Here is an 18,042-nt window from a genome sequence, read left to right as displayed (position 1 = left end):
TTGATTACTCTGTTTCAAACAAGATTTAAAGGTACTTTTTTCTTCTCCTTCCTCCTCCACACTTTCTGTATTAGATGTCATAATCTGCACTTTTTTTGTATCCCTTGACTATTTTTGTGAGTAGTTGATTTTGCTTCTTTTGTTTTAATTTTGTACCTCCTTGGTAATTAATTGGTCTACTGCCTTTATTGTGGGTTTCTGTTTGCTGGTGACTGCTATTTAGCCTTGGGAACATTTCCATCTACAGCAGACCCTTTATCATACCCTGAAGGGCTGGCTTAGTGGTGGTGAATTGCTTCAGCTTTTGTTTATCTGAAAATTGTTTAATCCCTGCTTCAAATTTAAATGATAATCTTGCTGGGTAGCATATTCTTGGTTGGAGGTCCTTCTGTTTCATTACATTAAATATGTTATACCCCTCCCTTTGGCCTGTAGTTTCTGCTGAGAAGTCTGCTTATAGCCTGATGGGGTATCCTTTTATGGGGGTAAGTGATCTTTTATCTCTCTCTGGCTGCTTTCATATTCTGTCTTCATCCTTGATCTTTGCCCTTTCAATTAATATATGTCTTGGTGTTTTCTTCCTGGGGTTCCTTTTGTTAGTGGTTCTCTGTACTTCCATGACCTGAGTGTGTATTTCCTTTCCCAGATTGGGATGTTTTCATCAATTATTTCCTCAAAGAGACTTTCTATCCCTTTGTATCCCTCTTCACCTTCTGGCACCCCTATTCCTGCAGATAGTGTTTCATTTGGGTTGGACACATAGCTGTCTTATTTTTAATTTATTATTTTTTTAAATTAAGGTATCACTGGTAAGGTAATCTTTTCTTTTTGATTATTTCCCTTCATTTACTAGACTTAAATTTTTTTAGATTAAGTTATTGTTGATATGCAGTCTTATGAAGGTTTCACATGAACAACATTGCAGTTTCAACATTCACCTGTATTATCAAGTTTCCCCCCCAACCCAATTGCAGTCACTGTCAGCATACTAAGATGCTACAGAGTCATTAGTTGTCTTCTCTGTGCACACAGCTGTCTTACTATTCTTTCATTCCTAGAGATCCTTTTTTTTCTCTCTGTTTTTCAGCTTCATTATTTTCTTGTTTTCTAATTTCCATATTTACAACTTCTTCAATCTGTGATAATCTGCTATTAACTCCCTCCATTGTGTGTTTCATTTCAGATACTGTATTCTTCAACTCTGAGTGACTCTTTTGCACGTCTTCTATCTTTTTGTTGAAGTCCTCCCTGAGATCTTGAATATTTTTCTGTAGATCTGTGATCATGTTTATGACTTTTCTTTAAAGTCTTTATCAAGAAGACTGGTGATTTCTGTTTCATTCATCCCTCTTTCTGATCTTTTGTCTAGTAGTTATGTTTGGAACATGCTCCTCTGCCTCCTCATTTTGCCAGGTTTTCTGTGTTTCTTCCTTTGGAGTAATAGCTTTGTCAAGGAGCTGCCTTCTAGTGTCCAGAAGCTCTAGACTCTTTACTGTGCCTTTCTGATCAGCGCAGAAGTCTCTGCTGGACTTGTTGTGGGTGGGGCCACCCTCTGCCTGGCCTGCAGCAATGGTGGGGGCCCCAGGTAGGCAGGACCAGTACACCGCGAGGAGGAAGCAGCTCTTGGGGCTGACTCTTCCAGGTGCCTCTCCTGTTGGGCTGAAATGGAGCCAAGCAAGCTTGGAAAGTCTTCCTCTGCCTGCTAGGCAGCAAAGTCTGACACTACCACTGGGCTCAATGGTTGTCTGCCAGCCATGTGTACAGGGAGGAACCTCAAGGCTGTGTTGTCAGCAAGGGGGGTGGAGCGTAAGGCTCCCAAGAATTCCTAACCTGTTGGGCTGTGTACCAGCTGGAGAGGTATCATCCACCTGCCCTTTCTCATGAACAGAGAGCTCTGTCTAACCCTCAGCCCTCTGGCACCTGTCCAGCTGCTGGGAAGTCTTTCAAACTGTCCTGCCTTTGCTTTTGTCTCAGAGGAGCCAGTAGAGCATGCCTGTTCTCCACAGGTGGCTGGAATCTCAGCCTCCCCAAGTGTTCCACCTGTCTTTGTTGTCCAGCCCTGCTAATCACCAGAGCACCATGTAATGTGGGTTCATGTTCCCAGAGCAGATCTCCAGGGCCAGGTGCTCAGCAATCCTGGGCTCCTACTCCCTTCCCACTCCATTCCTCTTCCTCCTGCCTGTGGCCTGGGGTTGGGGGAGGACTTGGGTCTCACTGGATCTTGGCTTTGCCACTTTACCCTTTTCTGTGAAGTGTTCTCTTCTTCCCCAGATGTAAGTAGTCAGTTCTGCAGTCTTCAGGTCATTCATTTCCAGTTTAGTTGTATTTGCTCTATTTTTGTGTTTTATGTGTTTTGGGGAGGAGGTTTCCACCCTGCCTTCTTACTCTGCCACCTTTTTCTTCCCTCCTAGGCTCCCCATAATTTCTTCCCTGGACAGCTACAATGATCTAACATTTCTCCTCCACACACTACATGCTGAGACCAAAGGAACTTGAAAAATACATTTCTGACATACCATTCCCTGATTTAAAATTCTTAAATACCTCATTGCTCTTTAGGGCCTACTACTTGGTACATGAAGGTGATGAGGAAATGTCTGAGTGGGTAAATAATTATAAAGGTTACTCTGTTTTATCTCAGGATGAAGATCTTCTCCCAAGTAAATATTTTGAAGTCGACTTCCCAATGATAGTCACAAGAAAGTTGCACAGCATCAAGTAAGTGTGGCTTTGTCTGGGAGAGATAGCCAAGTGGAATTCAGAGCCAGCCTGACTATATCAGTCAGTGGGAGACAGGTCTGCATGCAGGAACCTCACTCTAGGAGGCTGCTTTCCTTTTACCTGCTCTCCACTTTCTTTCCAGTGCATTGTGCAGTCTTCCAAAGGAAATAAACCTTCTTTGTGGCTCTTTTGTCCATTATGGTAATTTCTCTAAACATTAAAAAAAAAGTAGACTTCAAGGAGTTCTCCTCTGAATTTTTATGTGTATTTTGTTTAATTCTGTATCCACAGGGTGTAGAAAGGTACCTGGCCCAGAGTAGATGCATAGTTAAAGTGTTTTGAATGAATGAGTGGGAAACTGAAATTAATCAGTTATTATATATGAGATTTTTATGGTGGCCATTCAGACTCCAGGCTTCAAGGGGTTTGAAAGATTGGCAGTGATGAGTTTGCTGGTCTTTGAGACTGAGCATTTTTCTTTGCTTATTAGCACCATGTTAAGTGCTTCAGTTGGATTGTGTCATTCAGTCCTCAGAGCAGACTCATGAATTATGTGCTGTCATTACCTACTGAGCCTGAAAGAAATTAATCTGGATAAGGTCACCTGTCAAGGAAGGGGTGGAGCCTGAGATTCAAAGCCTGACTTTAAACCCACAGTCAAGGTTTCTCCATAGTTTTAACCTACTCTCCTTCCCTCCTTTTTAAATTAGTCATTTAAATAAAATCCTTACTCATATATTTTTTAAAAATTTTACTCAACATTAAAGTTTCAGTTTGTCCTTTAAAGAGGCCTCATCCTCGCAAACTAGAAATGCTTTTCAAGCTCTGTTTTTTTCTAGTTTATCCTGTGAAAGCAAGTTTTTTGCCCTTTCCAAATATAAAATTGTATTTTATAGTAAATATGCATTTTAGATAATATATGGCAATTCTGACACTCAAAACTGTTAAGTATAGCTAAGCTTCTTAGAACACTGACTGAAGAAGTATGTGGGCTCTCAAAGCAGAGATGGTTTCCTGGGGTAAGCACTGCATTGGCTTTTTTTATGATTGTTTGGATATTGAATTTGGCTCTCCAATTTCTGGAGTTTTTTTTTTTTGCATATTCTGATTGGGAGAGTTATATAAATGTTACTGAACTTCAGGTCTGAGTAAGAGTCAATTTTTTTAGTTAGCTGTGAGAAATATAGCTATCTTAAAAGTTCTGTTTAATTGAGAAGAGGCAAGAGACTAGAGATGTCTTAAAAAACACTGGAACACTTGGAACATTCCTGCTTGCCTATCTTTAGTTGTTTCTAGGTATTTAATGATCCATTGTGATGTAACATCAGATCCTGAGTATACTGCTGAGCTGACCTAACACTAGCCCATATCCACTGACTGTACTGCATGTGCCCAGAGTCAGGGGTAATTAACCAGAAGTCCCTCTGGAGTGGCCCCTGCTTTGAAAATAGTGATGTATGTTTGCTATTCCTTTAGTGGGTGTCTGCATTTTTGTAGTAAATGAGCTATGGTGACCCATTTTCTCCTCTTTCCCATCTTCTCATAGATCCAAGCCTCTCCTATTTAAACCCATTGTAGAATTACATTCAAAGGACACACTTCAAATAGGCAAGTATCCTTAACCTATGTAATACAGTGTGGGCTGTATAACTGTTTTTACTTTCTTTCCTCTTTTCTCTTTAAAGATGGTGGGCAATGTGTGTGTGCACACATGTTTGTGTGTATACACTTGTGTGTGCGCACCTGATGTCGTGTCTACTTCTTCTGATACATTTATACTTGCATCACAGTTACCATGAACAAATTTAAAAAGTTTTTTGTATGAGCCTTCTTAAATGTCCATAAATCTTTTAAATCCTTAAAAAAATTTTTATTAGTTGCCAACATTTCAAAACCAGGAGATTTTTCCATGAAAATCTCAAATCAGCCCCTAACTCCTACACACTGTAACTGAGTGGCAGCTGCCACAATTGGAGGGACTGCAGACTCTGCTTCCGTCCTCAGCGTCTGTGCTGCTCTATACCTGAGCTCCTTCACTCCGTATGGTGTCTTGGCCCCTATAGTCAGTTTTTCCCTCAACTTTTAATTATGAATGTTTCCAACACTTTCCTTCAATTCTCAGTCTCTCAAATTAGGGTAAGCCTCTTCTGGAATCTTCCATCATTTTCAGTCTGTTTCTGGCTCAGAGGTGCAAGGGGCTTATTAATAATTTAGGTGAGAAACATGCTCATGGTCTTCTCAGATGGTCGACACAGTAACACAGCAAACAGAACTAGACAAGCCTCTTTTAACACACAGCCATGATGCTTTCGGCATCCTAATGGTCAGATTCCCAACAAGTTTCCACAGAAAATACACGTCCCTGTCCTTTGTTTCCCTCATATCCTTTGTTTCCAACTGTAAGAAGTACCTGTTTAAGCTCTTGCATTTGCTTTCTCTTGCATTTCCTTTGCTATCATAATTTTCTATATTTGGTTAATACTGTGTCAGAATGATTATCTGAGAAAGAGCTAGCATTACCTTTGATCCATCAACGTGGAAATATCTGAAGTAGAAAATAAAGGCTTTCTATAATCCGCCTCACCACCCAAGATAACCAGGGTTCAGACTGTTTCCTATTACAGATGCATAGTATACCTAGAGTTAAGTTAAAGTCACATATAATAAAATATATACAGAAATATAATCTAGTGCCTGGCACATAAAGGTCCAATAATTTTTTCTTGAATGAATGTATATACACATTAAATTAATATATGTTGTAGCTAAAGACATATTTGTTGAATGAATCTATATATTACTCTATATAAATATAGATTGATATGTAGTTTCAATAAAGTGAATAATTTATATATGCTGCTTTGTGACTTGTTCTTTTCATGTGCTAGTAAATCATGGCTGTCTTTCTAGTCAGCCTGTATAGGTCTCCCTCATTATTTCTAATGACTTTAAGGTACTTGTTTGCCTGAAAATTCCATTTTATTTAATCTGTACCCTACTGATGGTCATTTAGATTGCTGCCTTTTTTGTTTTTATATTAAACAGTGTTGTAGAAAACATATATATGTGCATATTTGTAGGAAGTGCTAACTCAAAGAATTGTGCATTATGAAATCTAATAGTTCCTGCCAAGCTGTTCTTCAAGACCCTTTTTACTAATTTGTATTTTCACTGGAGTGGATGAGGATTTTCTTGCCTTACACCCTCACTGACACTGGGTGTTATTCAAAAAAATTTCTACCAGTCTGGTAGGCTGAAATGGTTTCCTATTACTTTAAAATTTTATATAACTTTGAGTGCTAGTGAGATGGAGTATCCTTAGTTTTATTGGCCTTTGGGATTTCTTTTTTTTTTCAGTTGCATTAGTTCAATTCATAGGAACCCTTTATAACATGAAGATATATTTTTTTACAAAACTTAATTTTATTGCAATTTTTTCCTTGCCAACCTTTTTTTATTACAGATTATTTCTTAGTCTTTTGCTTTTTTTTAGCTTGATGTTTGTTTCTTTTGTAGGCAAATTTTCCATTCTTTTCCTTTATAGTGTTTGATCTTGCCATCATACTTAGAAAGGAGAATTTGAGTACAAAATAAATGAAATAAAAATATGAAAAAATTTTGAGAAAAATGATGTGATATTAAAAGTGATAAAAAATTTTATTACTAGTATATTTTATTGAAGGATAGTTGATATACAATATTATACTGGTTTCAAATATACAAAATGGTGATTTGACAGTTACCTCCATTATTAAATGCTCATCTCAACTAGTGTGGTTATTATCTGTCAACATTGAAAGATGTTACAGAACTGACTATATTTGCTATGCTGTACTTTCATCCCCATGACTAACTTATATTATGATTGAGATTTTGTGCCTATTTATTCCCTTCACCCATTTCACCCATCCAACCTCTTCCCCATGTGGTAGCCATCTATCACTTCTCAGTGTCTCTGAGTCTATTTCTGTTTAGTTTGTTTGTTTTGTTTTGTTCTAGTTTCCACATATAAGTGAAATCATATGGTATTTGTGTCTCTGCCTGGCTTATTTCACTGAGCATAACATTCCTCTAGGTCCATTCATGTTGTCACAAATGACAAGATTTATTTTTTATGGCTGAATCATATTCCATTGTTCTATATACCACATCTTCTTTATCCATTCATCTATTGATGGACACTTTGGTTGCTTCCATATCTTGGCTTTTGTAAATAATGGGGCAGTAAACATAGTGCATATATCTTTTCAAATCAGTGATTTTGTCTTCTTAGTGTAAATTCCCAGGAGTGGAATTAATGGATGACAAAAATTTCATTTAAAAATTAACCCATTTTGACTAGCAGTTACCAAAGGTAAGGGACTAGGGAGGGTGGATGGGGAGGGAGAAGGGGACTAAGGGACATTATAATTAGCACTCACAATATAGGACAGTCACAGAGAAGGCAGTAGAGCACGGAGAAGACAAGTAATAACTCTGTGGCATCTTACTACACTGATGGACAGTGACTGCAATGGGGTGAAGTGGGGGACTTGATAATATGCGTGAATGTTGAAACCACAATGTTGCTCATGTGGAACTTTCAGAAGATTGTGTATCAATGATACCTTAATTAAAAAATTAACCCATTTTATCAAAACTGTGAAACTGTAATTGTAAGAATCACCACTATTTATAAATAGGAAAAAAAATGTGCCAACAGATTAAATACATTTAAATACAAATTAAATGCATTTAATACAAATTAAATACTGATACATTATTGACATAATCGTATATGCATCCTCATTTCAGAAATGCAAAAATGTGAAAAAAACAATGCATCTTAAAATTAATGATATCTTTTTTAAGCTGAATTATGCACAGGGTAAAAACTGTAAGTATATAAATGGACACACAATGAAAAGGAAGTCAGGATGAGTTCCTAAAAAGTAAATCAGGTTCTGTTACTCCCCTGCTTAAATCCTTTCACTGGATAGGACCCAGGTTAATCACGCCTTTGTGTGCCTTCTGATTTTATTCATTCATTCATTCATTTCACTCATTCATTTAATCATTCAGTTCATTCATTCATTCACATACATCCTTCCTTTGTTCAATTTTGTTTTGGCCTAGCCACACTGTCCTCCTATGTCCTCTGAATGTGCTGTGCTTGCTCTCTTCAAACCTTTCCACCAGGCTAAAGACCAACCCCTGTCCCTCCTGAAATCATACTCTTCTTGTCACCCTGTTTTGTTTTCTGCATAGCACTTATACTCTGATATTCTCTTGAATCTTTATTTGTTTGATTGTCTCCTTCCCTCCTCTGGTGCTAAGCCTCATGAGAGCAGGGACCTCTTCTCACTCATTCATCACTGTCTCTCCAGCATCTAGAACAGTGCCTGGCACACAGAGATGGTTGATTGAATAAAAACACACCTGAATGCATGAATGAATGGATGTATTTTTATTTTAATAATACATCTCAACTGTTTTTTTTTGGTCAGGGATGAAAACTTCACTCTAGACATGCTTATTATTAATATGTATTTTATTTGCAAAAAGGCACACACAGGTATTTGGGAATTATATGGAAATTTAATGATAGGGCAGACAAATGCCTTCATATTCTCTACATTGTTTTCCTGACTCAGGCATTGTTTGGCCCTGGGGCTCACTTGGGGCTTCCCTGCCTGCCATTCAGAACTTCCTGGCATCTAACAGGTTCCTCAAAGGTATTTCTTGTAGTTTCTGGTGTGTGGCCTAATGTATTTGAATCAGCCAGATGGGGTTTTTGAGACCATAAGGGAGAACCTGCTTGCATGCTATATAGTACAGCTTTTTCAACATTTTTCACAGTGGGTCCTCAGAGCCAAGAAAAGCCTGAGTTATTAGCAGTGATATATGATGGCTATTGAATATTCTACTTCTTTCCATTATTTGTACCCTTGAGGAGGCTGAGCAAACAATGCTTTGGGTATAAACAGTCAAACAATATTCTCTTTTTATTATAATCCATTTTTTAAACTTTTAAAATTGAAAAATTTTAGGCATACATAAAAGTACTGTGACTGGATGGTTGAACCTCCATGTACCCAACACTTAACTTTGTCTATAGCTAGTTTAATCTATACAGTGATTCTAAAAGTACAGTCCCAGGCTAACAGCTTCAACACCATCAGGGCACTTAGAAATGCAAATGTGACCTTTTGAAAGAGCTACTGAATCAGAAACTCAGGTGTGGGGCCCATCCATCTGGTTCAATAAGCCTTCCAGGTGATTCTGATATATGCCAAATCTTGAGAAACAGTAGATATACCATTCCATTCAATCTCTGCTGGAATATTTTAAAGCAGATGTTATTATTTTATTTGTAAATACTTTAGTATATAAACTTTTCTTTTAAGCTACTTAGTATTTCACAAATTGGCACAGCAGCCAGCCAGTCAGCCCCAATATTTAAACAGATTTACCCTTTGATCTCCTAATTTCACTGACAGCAACCTACTTAACTGGACAAATGCTTCAATACAAGGATGCTCATTGCAGTGACTAAGGTGTAGAAAATCTGGAAATACCATGTCTAATAGTGAGGGATTAGGCTAAGCAAATTGTTTTATCCACTCAGAGAAATGCTTTGAAATTCTAGAAACTGATGTTCTTAATGTCAGTGTAAGTAGGTTGCTGTAACCAGGAAAAGCAGTGTGGATAAAATGAGAGTTCCTGTGGCCAGGATTCTCACCTGGCCATGGTTGACTAGCTCACTGCACACCTGTGGGCAATACATGGCTGTTGACTATAAAAAGAGCTCTGCCCAGTGCTCTGGGCACAACACGGTGGCAGGGCTACAAGGCTGCAGGAGAGCAGAGCAGAGGCTGGAGTGGTGGTAACGGTGAGAACAGAGGCCCAGAGGATGGCTGTGTGGGATGGCTGTGCGGACAGAGGGTCCCAGAGGACGGCTGTGCAGACAGAGGGGCCCACAGGATGGCTGTAAGGACAGAAGGACCCATAGGACGGCTGTGAGGACCGAGGGGCCCAGAGGCAGAGACTGGCTTGCTGCACGCAGACTCACTCTGAGTGAATGGGATTTAGTGACTGACCTGCTACCTGGAAATAAAGTTGGGTATAACCCTTTCACCCCAAGAACGTTTTGCTGTCATTTTCGTTGGTCACACACAATCCATAGCAAACTTGCCCGGGGCTGAAACCCATTGGCAAGACAAGCAGTTTTCAGAACAAGTATCAGGTGGTCCTATTTTCTTTTTCTTGCATGTGGTTGTGTGTGTGTGAGAGAAAGAGTGTGTTTATTTTGTGTACATGAGTTTAAGTACATGGAAAAAGACTGTAATGTTATACACCAAAGCACTGATACTTATCTTCGGGAGGTGTCATTTTAGTTAATTTTCACCCCCTTCATACCTGATTTATTTTTTATATAATGAGCATGTATTTTTATAGTGGAAAATAAATAATTTTGACAAAGCCATATTCTTTGTAATTACAATCTCCTGGTTCATTCCTGTTGAAACAATAATCTCTTCTTACGTTTGCAGATGGACACATGTTGGATTCAAAGAGATTTGCCATTATTGGAGCAGATCTCCGAGATTTACATGAACTGGAAGAGAAACTAAAGAAATGTAACATGAATACACAGTGAGCTTTTCTTTTTAATCCCCTATAAGTCAGTTGGTTGGAAATGCAGCATGATACCTGTGTCCCATTTTTTATTCTATTTTAAATATTTGTCATTTCATTGCTACTCAGAATAGTGTTTTGAAGATTTTTAGACGCAATGTTTCTCAAGTTTGTTTTCACATCAGAATCACCCACCTGCTTTTGTAACATTTTGCTGCCTAATATGAACAGAATTTGAGAGAACATGATTATATGCATAAAAACTAATTACAATAGGTAAATGATTAACATTCAGAATTTATAAAGAATAACTGGTTAAAAAAAAAAGTCCCATAGAAAAATGGGCAGAGAATAGATGACCAGGTAGCTTAAAGAAGGAACTAAATATCATATAAAAAGGGTATGGCATCTGAGTAGTAATCAGATTAAATTATATTTTATTCCCATTGACTTTCTGTAAGAATCTGACAATATTGTGTTGGCAAGGATATGGGGGAAAGGAATGGTCATAGAGATTTGGTGCAATTGAACTTGGTACAACCATTGTGAGGAACAATCTGGAAGCATCTAGTAAAATTGTAAATATGTGTACCATTTCATATAGCAGTTTTCCACCTTTGAGTGTGTCCATCTTGAGAAAGTCTGTACGTATACAAGGCCAATGTTCATTGCAGCTGCCATTTTAGTACCAGAAAACTGGAAATAATCCGACTGTCTATCAGGAGGAGAATGGATTAATAACATGGAAAATGCATGACCTAGATCATCATGGAGAGAGCTCAAGCACTTAATATCGAGTTGAGAAAGAATCAAGTTGTAGAATAATATGCACAGTGTGATACCAAATATGTAAAATCAACCCCCAAAATACTGTACTTTCATGATTACATGTATACATCACAGAAATATTTTTAAAATGGACCAGAGGGTTCACACCTAGTTCTTGAGAACGGGTCCCTTTGGGGAGCAGAGGAGGAGGGGAGTGAGATGTGTGGTCAGAATTAGATGGGAGTTAAAGAGAATGGTGGGTAAAGACTCCTACCCAGTCTACTGTAGGTGAAGATGACACTTTCAAGAATAAAGGACATGAGTAACTCAAGGGAGAGCTTTGAGGGGAAGGTAAAGTAAAGGGGCACTTACTTTAAAAAATAAATTGAAGGTAAAGAATCAGAGACAAGTGACCAAAGAAATTAGCAACTAGGGAAATCACTGATAGAGAGGGATGGGAGGATGTAGGCAGGGACTGAGGGTACTAGCCCTGGAGGTAAGGGAAAGATACCCTTCTGCGAGGGAAGGGAAGAGGACAAGCATATGCCCAGGTGAGCTCTGGGCAGGGGAGGGGAGAGAAGTATAGTGAGTAAAAGCTTTTTCTAATGCATATTTCACTAATGTGGCAATGGCTGGAAGTTTGGAAGTTCTTGTTTATGTGTTTAGCCAAAGCTAAACACATAACCTTGTTTATGTGACTAACCTACACTCAGTCAGGTTGTCATTGCTGGGAGTTACATAGTCACCTACCCAAATGTGGGGACAGCTCCAGCTGACCCAGTGCTGTCACTCCAGCTTGATTTCAGTCTTTGTCTCACTGAGTGTTCCGAGAACAAGGTCAATACACTGTAAATAATATTCATGCCTCTTTGGGGAGCCCTTTGTACAGTTCACAGCTTGTAGTATCTAGGGTATTCTTTTAGCCAAAGGGAAATCTTGATGTTCAGGGACACCATGATGGGCACAGGAGTAAATGAAGGTCTGTAGTAGCTTGCCTAGAGCTGACACTGGTAAGCCTGGAGCCCGCAGCATGAGGAGTTCCAGTCTGGGTTCTAGTCAGATTTTTGCTGCTTATTAGTTATTTAATAGGAGCTGTTTTTCTTGAAAATAAAACTCTTTGAGCCTTAGTTTCTTCATTTATGAACTGGGGTCAAAAACTACATCACGAGATGGTTTTGGAGATTAAGTAATGTGTGTAAAAATGAACAGAAATGGCACATAGTAGGCACTTAGTAAGTTGCATCTGACTGTAGCTGGTTAACTCTTATGGCAAATGTGCTGAAAGATCAGGGACATAATTGGTTATAAATTGGGCTGGCACTTGATAGGAAATTTTGCCTTGCTTTTGGAGATGTACAACACAGATGAAAAACAATCGCTATAACAAGTATTCAAATGACATATTTAGTTCTATGGGGCTTTGTGTTGTTTTTTCCTTTATTGGTTGTCTTTGCTTTCCTTTCACTTTTGTTTTGAAAAGCTTTAGTCCTATTAATACTGCTAGTGACTACCTCTTAAAAATGTACTGTAAAAATACTTAACATTTATTTTCAAATAGTTCAAATCTATCTACAAAAGTTGCAAAAATAATGCAAAAAAATCCTATATAGCTGTCTTCACCTGGCTTCCCCATGTGTTAATCTTATATAATAGTGGCTACCCATTTGCATCAAAAAGATTCTTGAAACTGTATTTCTCTATCAACCTACTGAGGTTTTGGAACTTTTTTACACTCATTCACATTTTCTAATAATTTCTGTTGATATAATCTGGGCTTTTAGATTTAAAATTACTGTTAATTAAAGAAAATCTTTTAAATGTTTTTTTCCTCTAATTTTCAACTTAGTTTGCAACTCAGATTTAATTCTCTTGCCTCTGGATTTATTGCCCTCCATTTCTTTGTTATCAGGATCCAGTTGGGTCCAGGGGGCATTTGAACATGTATTTTTAAGTAATTGAGTTGTATCACATTTCACTGTTTAAAAAGAAAGAAATCCAGGTGAGCAAAATGGGCAGGTCATTGGTACTGTCAGGTCAAAGCAACATTATGTGCTGGTGGCCTTTCTCTCTGATGGCACAGTGATCATGAACCTAGGCCATGAGTCCCCCTGCAGGGGTCTGCATTCTGACCACAACATACGCTAGACCATGGCCTTGGACAACTTACTTCTCATTTGGGAAATGAAATGATTAATAGAATGCAGCAATAAATGTTAGAAAGTAATCATGTTGATACTGTTTAAAAAAAAGTCTCGGAGCAGTCCCACTCATTTCCATAGGCTTAGCTGTTGCAAAGTTTGGGTTGTTCCTAGAAGAGCAGATAAAAATACTCCTAACCCAATACTCAGAGATAACCACCTTTATTTATGTCAACATTTGGAAATACATATTTTTCTTCAAAATATGATCATACTCTGCATACAGTTTTGGAACTTTTAAGAGAATTAAATGTATCCATATGTAGGTGTTTGCATATATCTGTATGTACAGATACATTCACTTATTACTCATTCATCTAGTAGTTGAGACTGTACTATGTTCAGTTTCTCACTATTGAACCATGAAAAAACAGCCTACTTTACCATGTGAGAAAAAGAGACATTAAACAAGTGACTACAATGGATTGTTTAATTGCTCTTGTGTTACTGTTTGAAGAAGTGTAGGGGAGCCACTTGAGTGTGGGGATCATGAATAGCTTTCATGTTAATAAATACAACTCTGAAACATCATACTGACAAGCTGTCTAACAGTCCATTGGGTGGATATACCATGTTCTTCTCAACTATTTTCTTGTTGGGCATTTGAGTTATGCAAGTTATTTGTTCTAAGATCCCCTACCAATAAAAACAGACAAAAATAACCCACTTGCTAAGTGGGAGAATTAGCAACTAGCCATGAAGAACATCACTATTTAGGGGCAGAGAGGGAAAAGAACCAGTGAAGGAGTCAGAGAAGGAGCAGTAAATGAGCCAGAAATAAACACAAGGAGCCTGCATAATTTGGGGCTGCCTCTGTTCCCTTTCAAAAATTAAGGCTTTTAGATATTTCTATAGGAGTTCCTTGTTTTTCCTATTTCATAATTTGTTCACTACTTTGGGTCTGATAAATCAGAGTGCCTACTAAGAATGTAATTTCTTGAGGACTTCATGTTGTTTTCAATTTTTGATGGTAAAAATTTACATAAGAAGAATTTGTCTTAAGAGTATCAGTATTTTCACATTGTATTTGTCAGCTTTTGATGTGTAACAAATCCCTCCAAGCTCAGTGGTTTAAAACAACTCACAATTTAGTTGCTCAGAGTATTCCATGAGTAGGCAGTTTGGGCTAGGCTTAGCTGGGTGGTCCTTCTGCTGGGGGCCAAGTGTAGTTGGGGTTCACTCCTGTGGGTATAGCAGGCATGTCAGATGCCTCATTCTCTTCCATGGGGCCTCCCCTCTCATAACAAGCTAGCTTGGATTCATTCACATAGTGGTTTCAAGTTTCCAGGCAGGAGAGCAAGCGCTAATGTGCAAGTGATTTTCAAGCATCTCCTTGCATGTTGCTACTGTTCCATTGGCCAAAGCAAGTTATATAACTAACACAGATTCCAGGGGAAGGGAAATAAACTCCACCTCTTGAATAGGAGAATCTGCAATGTCAGATTGCCACATGTGGGTGCACAAAAGGAGAATTTGTAGTCATTTTTACAGTCTACCACACACATTTAATGCATTTTCAACAGCCAGACAAATCACTGCTCCTTGCTCCCCTCTTTACAGTACACAGTTTGGGGTTTGGATGGTATTACACAGGTGTACCTGCATCGACTGCTGATGTGCATGACCATGTGGTTCTGCCAGGGTTTTCCTGCCCTGCTAGTACTGCAACATGTGTACAGGTGGAGAGTCCCAGTTTGATGAAAACATGCTGATGTGCCGTTTGTTCTTCTCTTAAGATTGCCAACACTCCTGATAACTGAATGTGTGCTGGTTTACATGACTCCGGAGCAGTCGGCAAACCTTCTTAAATGGGCAGCCAGCAGTTTTGACACTGCCATGTTCATAAACTACGAACAGGTAAAAGGAAGCACCAAAACTTTGCAACCTGCAGAGGTCTCCTGTGGTGGCTTTACCTTCTGAGCACCCACAGTTATGTTCCACTTACTCATTTCCTTCTGCTTTTCACATATCTTCAGCCACTCACATATCTCCTTTGTTAATCGAAACCAGTAATCCTAGTACTCATGATTTTTTGACCTCTTACAAACTTTTAGGCACAGTTTTTGGAACCTTTACAAAGTTTTTATTTTTATTTATTTATTTTTATTTTGGTATCATTAATCTACAGTTACATGAAGAACATTATGTTTACTAGGCTCCCCCCTTTCACCAAGTCCATCCCCCCCAACATGCCCCTTCACAGTCACTGTCCATCAGTGTAGTAAGATGCTGTAAAATCACTACTTGTCCTCTCTGTGTTGTAGAGCCCACCTCATACCCCACCCCCCGGACATTGTACATGTTAATTGTAATGCCCCCTTTCTTTTTCCCGCCCTTATCCCTCCCTTCCCACCCATCCTCCCCAGTCCCTTTCCCTTTGGTAACTGTTAGTCCTTTCTTGGGTTCTGTGATTCTGCTGCTGTTTTGTTCCTTCAGTTTTTCCTTTGTTCTTATACTCCACAAATGAGTGAAATCATTTGGTACTTGTCCTTCTCTGCATGGCTTATTTCATTGAGCATAATACCTTCTAGCTCCATCCATGTTGTTGCAAATGGTAGGATTTGTTTTCTTCTTAGGGCTGAATAATATTCCATTGTATATATGTACCACATCTTCTTTATCCATTCATCTACTGATGGACATTTAGGTTGCTTCCATTTCTTGGCTATTGTAAATAGTGCTGTGATAAACATAGGGGTGCATCTGTCTTTTTCAAACTGGGCTGCTGCATTCTTAGGGTAAATTCATAGAAGTGGAATTGCTCGGTCAAATGGTATTTCTATTTTAAGCATTTTGAGGAAACTCCATACTGCTTTCCACAATGATTGAACTAATTTACATTTCCACCAGCAGTGTAGGAGGGTTCCCCTTACTCCACAACCTCGCCAACATTTGTTGTTGTTTGTCTTTTGGATGGTGGCGATCCTTACTGGTGTGAGGTGATATCTCATTGTGGTTTTAATTTGCATTTCTCTGATGACAAACGATGTGGAGCATCTTTTCATGTGTCTGTTGGCCATCTGAATTTCTTCTTTAGAAAACTGTCTATTCAGCTCCTCTGCCCATTTTTTAATTGGATTATTTGCTTTTTGTTTGTTGAGGTGTGTGAGTTCTTTATATATTTTGGATGTCAACCCTTTATCAGATCTCTCATTTATGAATATATTCTCCCAAACTGTAGGATACCTTTTTGTTCTATTGATGGTGTCCTTTGCTGTACAGAAGCTTTTCAGCTTGATATAGTCCCACCTATTCATTTTTGCTTTTGTTTCCCTTGCCCGGGGAGATATGTTCATGAAGAAGTCGCTCATGTTTATGTCCAAGAGATTTTTGCCTATTTTTTTTTCTAAGAGTTTTATGGTTTCATGACTTACATTCAGGTCTTTGATCCATTTTGAATTTACTTTTGTGTGTGGGGTTAGACAGTGATCCAGTTTCATTCTCTTACATGTAGCTGTCCAGTTTTGCCAGCACCAGCTGTTGAAGAGGCTGTCATTTCCCCATTGTATGTCCATGGCTCCTTTATCATATATTAATTGACCATATATGTTTGGGTTAATATTTGGAGTCTCTATTCTGTTCCACTGGTCTGTGGCTCTGTTCTTGTGCTAGTACCAAATTGTCTTGATTACTGTGGCTTTGTGGTAGAGCTTGAAGTTGGGGAGCGAGATCTCCTCCACTTTATTTTTCCTTCTCAGGATTGCTTTGGCTATTCAGGGTCTTTGGTGGTTCCATATGAATTTTTGAACTATTTGTTCCAGTTCATGGAAGAATGCTGTTGGTAACTTGATAGGGATTGCATTGAATCTGTATATTGCTTTGGGTAGGATGGCCATTTTGACGATATTCTTCCTAGCCATGAGCATGGGATGAGTTTCCATTTGTTAGTGTCCCCTTTAATTTCTCTTAAGAGTGACTTGTTGTTTTCAGGGTATAGGTCTTTCGCTTCTTTGGTTAGGTTTATTCCTAGGTATTTTTTTTTTTTTTTGATGCAATTGTGAATGGAGTTGTTTTCCTGATTTCTCTTTCTGTTGGTTCACTGTTAGTGTATAGGAAAGCCACAGATTTCTGTGTGTTGATTTTGTATCCTGCAACTTTGCTGTATTCCGATATTAGTTCTAGTAGTTTTAGAGTGGAGTCTTTAGGGTTTTTTATGTACAATATCATGTCATCTGCAAATAGTGACAGTTTGACTTCTTCTTTACCAATCTGGATTCCATGTATTTCTTTGTTTTGTCTGATTGCCATGGCTAGGACCTCCAGTACTATGTTGAATAACAGTGGGGAGAGTGGGCATCCCTGTCTTGTTCCCGATCTGAGAGGAAAAGCTTTCAGCCTCTTGCTGTTCAGTATGATGTTAGCTGTGGGTTTATCATATATGGCCTTTATTATGTTGAGGTACTTACCCTCTATGCCCATTTTGTTGAGAGTTTTTATCATGAATGGATGTTGAATTTTGTCGAATGCTTTTTCAGCATCTATGGAGATGATCATGTGGTTTTTGTCCTTTTTGTTGATGTGGTGATGATGTTGATGGATTTTCAAATGTTGTACCATCCTTGCATTCCTGAAATGAATCCCACTTGGTCATGGTGCATGATCCTTTTGATGTATTTTTGAATTCGGTTTGCTAATATTTTGTTAAGTATTTTTGCATGTACGTTCATCAGGGATATTGGTCTGTACTTTTCATTTTTGGTGGGGTCTTTGCCTGGTTTTGGTATTAGGGTGATGTTGG

At 38.5% G+C, this 18,042-nt stretch overlaps 1 protein-coding gene across 2 annotated transcripts in view; it reads left to right on the top strand.

Moving 5' to 3' along the window:
* LCMT1 (leucine carboxyl methyltransferase 1) overlaps positions 1–18,042 on the top strand; it is a 58,775-nt gene that overhangs the window by 28,105 nt on the left and 12,628 nt on the right. For both annotated transcript variants that reach the window (XM_073215385.1, XM_017657493.2), the window contains 4 exons: positions 2,642–2,718; positions 4,268–4,329; positions 10,254–10,356; positions 15,041–15,161. In XM_073215385.1, coding sequence (XP_073071486.1) covers positions 2,642–2,718; positions 4,268–4,329; positions 10,254–10,356; positions 15,041–15,161 — 363 coding nt within the window. The remainder of the gene's footprint in view (positions 1–2,641; positions 2,719–4,267; positions 4,330–10,253; positions 10,357–15,040; positions 15,162–18,042) is intronic.

Source organism: Manis javanica, chromosome 10, assembly GCF_040802235.1.
Source record: "Manis javanica isolate MJ-LG chromosome 10, MJ_LKY, whole genome shotgun sequence".
NCBI classification, from domain to species: Eukaryota; Metazoa; Chordata; class Mammalia; order Pholidota; family Manidae; genus Manis; species Manis javanica.
The sequence above is the reverse complement of the archived record's forward strand: the minus strand, read 5'-3'. Positions and strand labels throughout refer to the sequence as shown.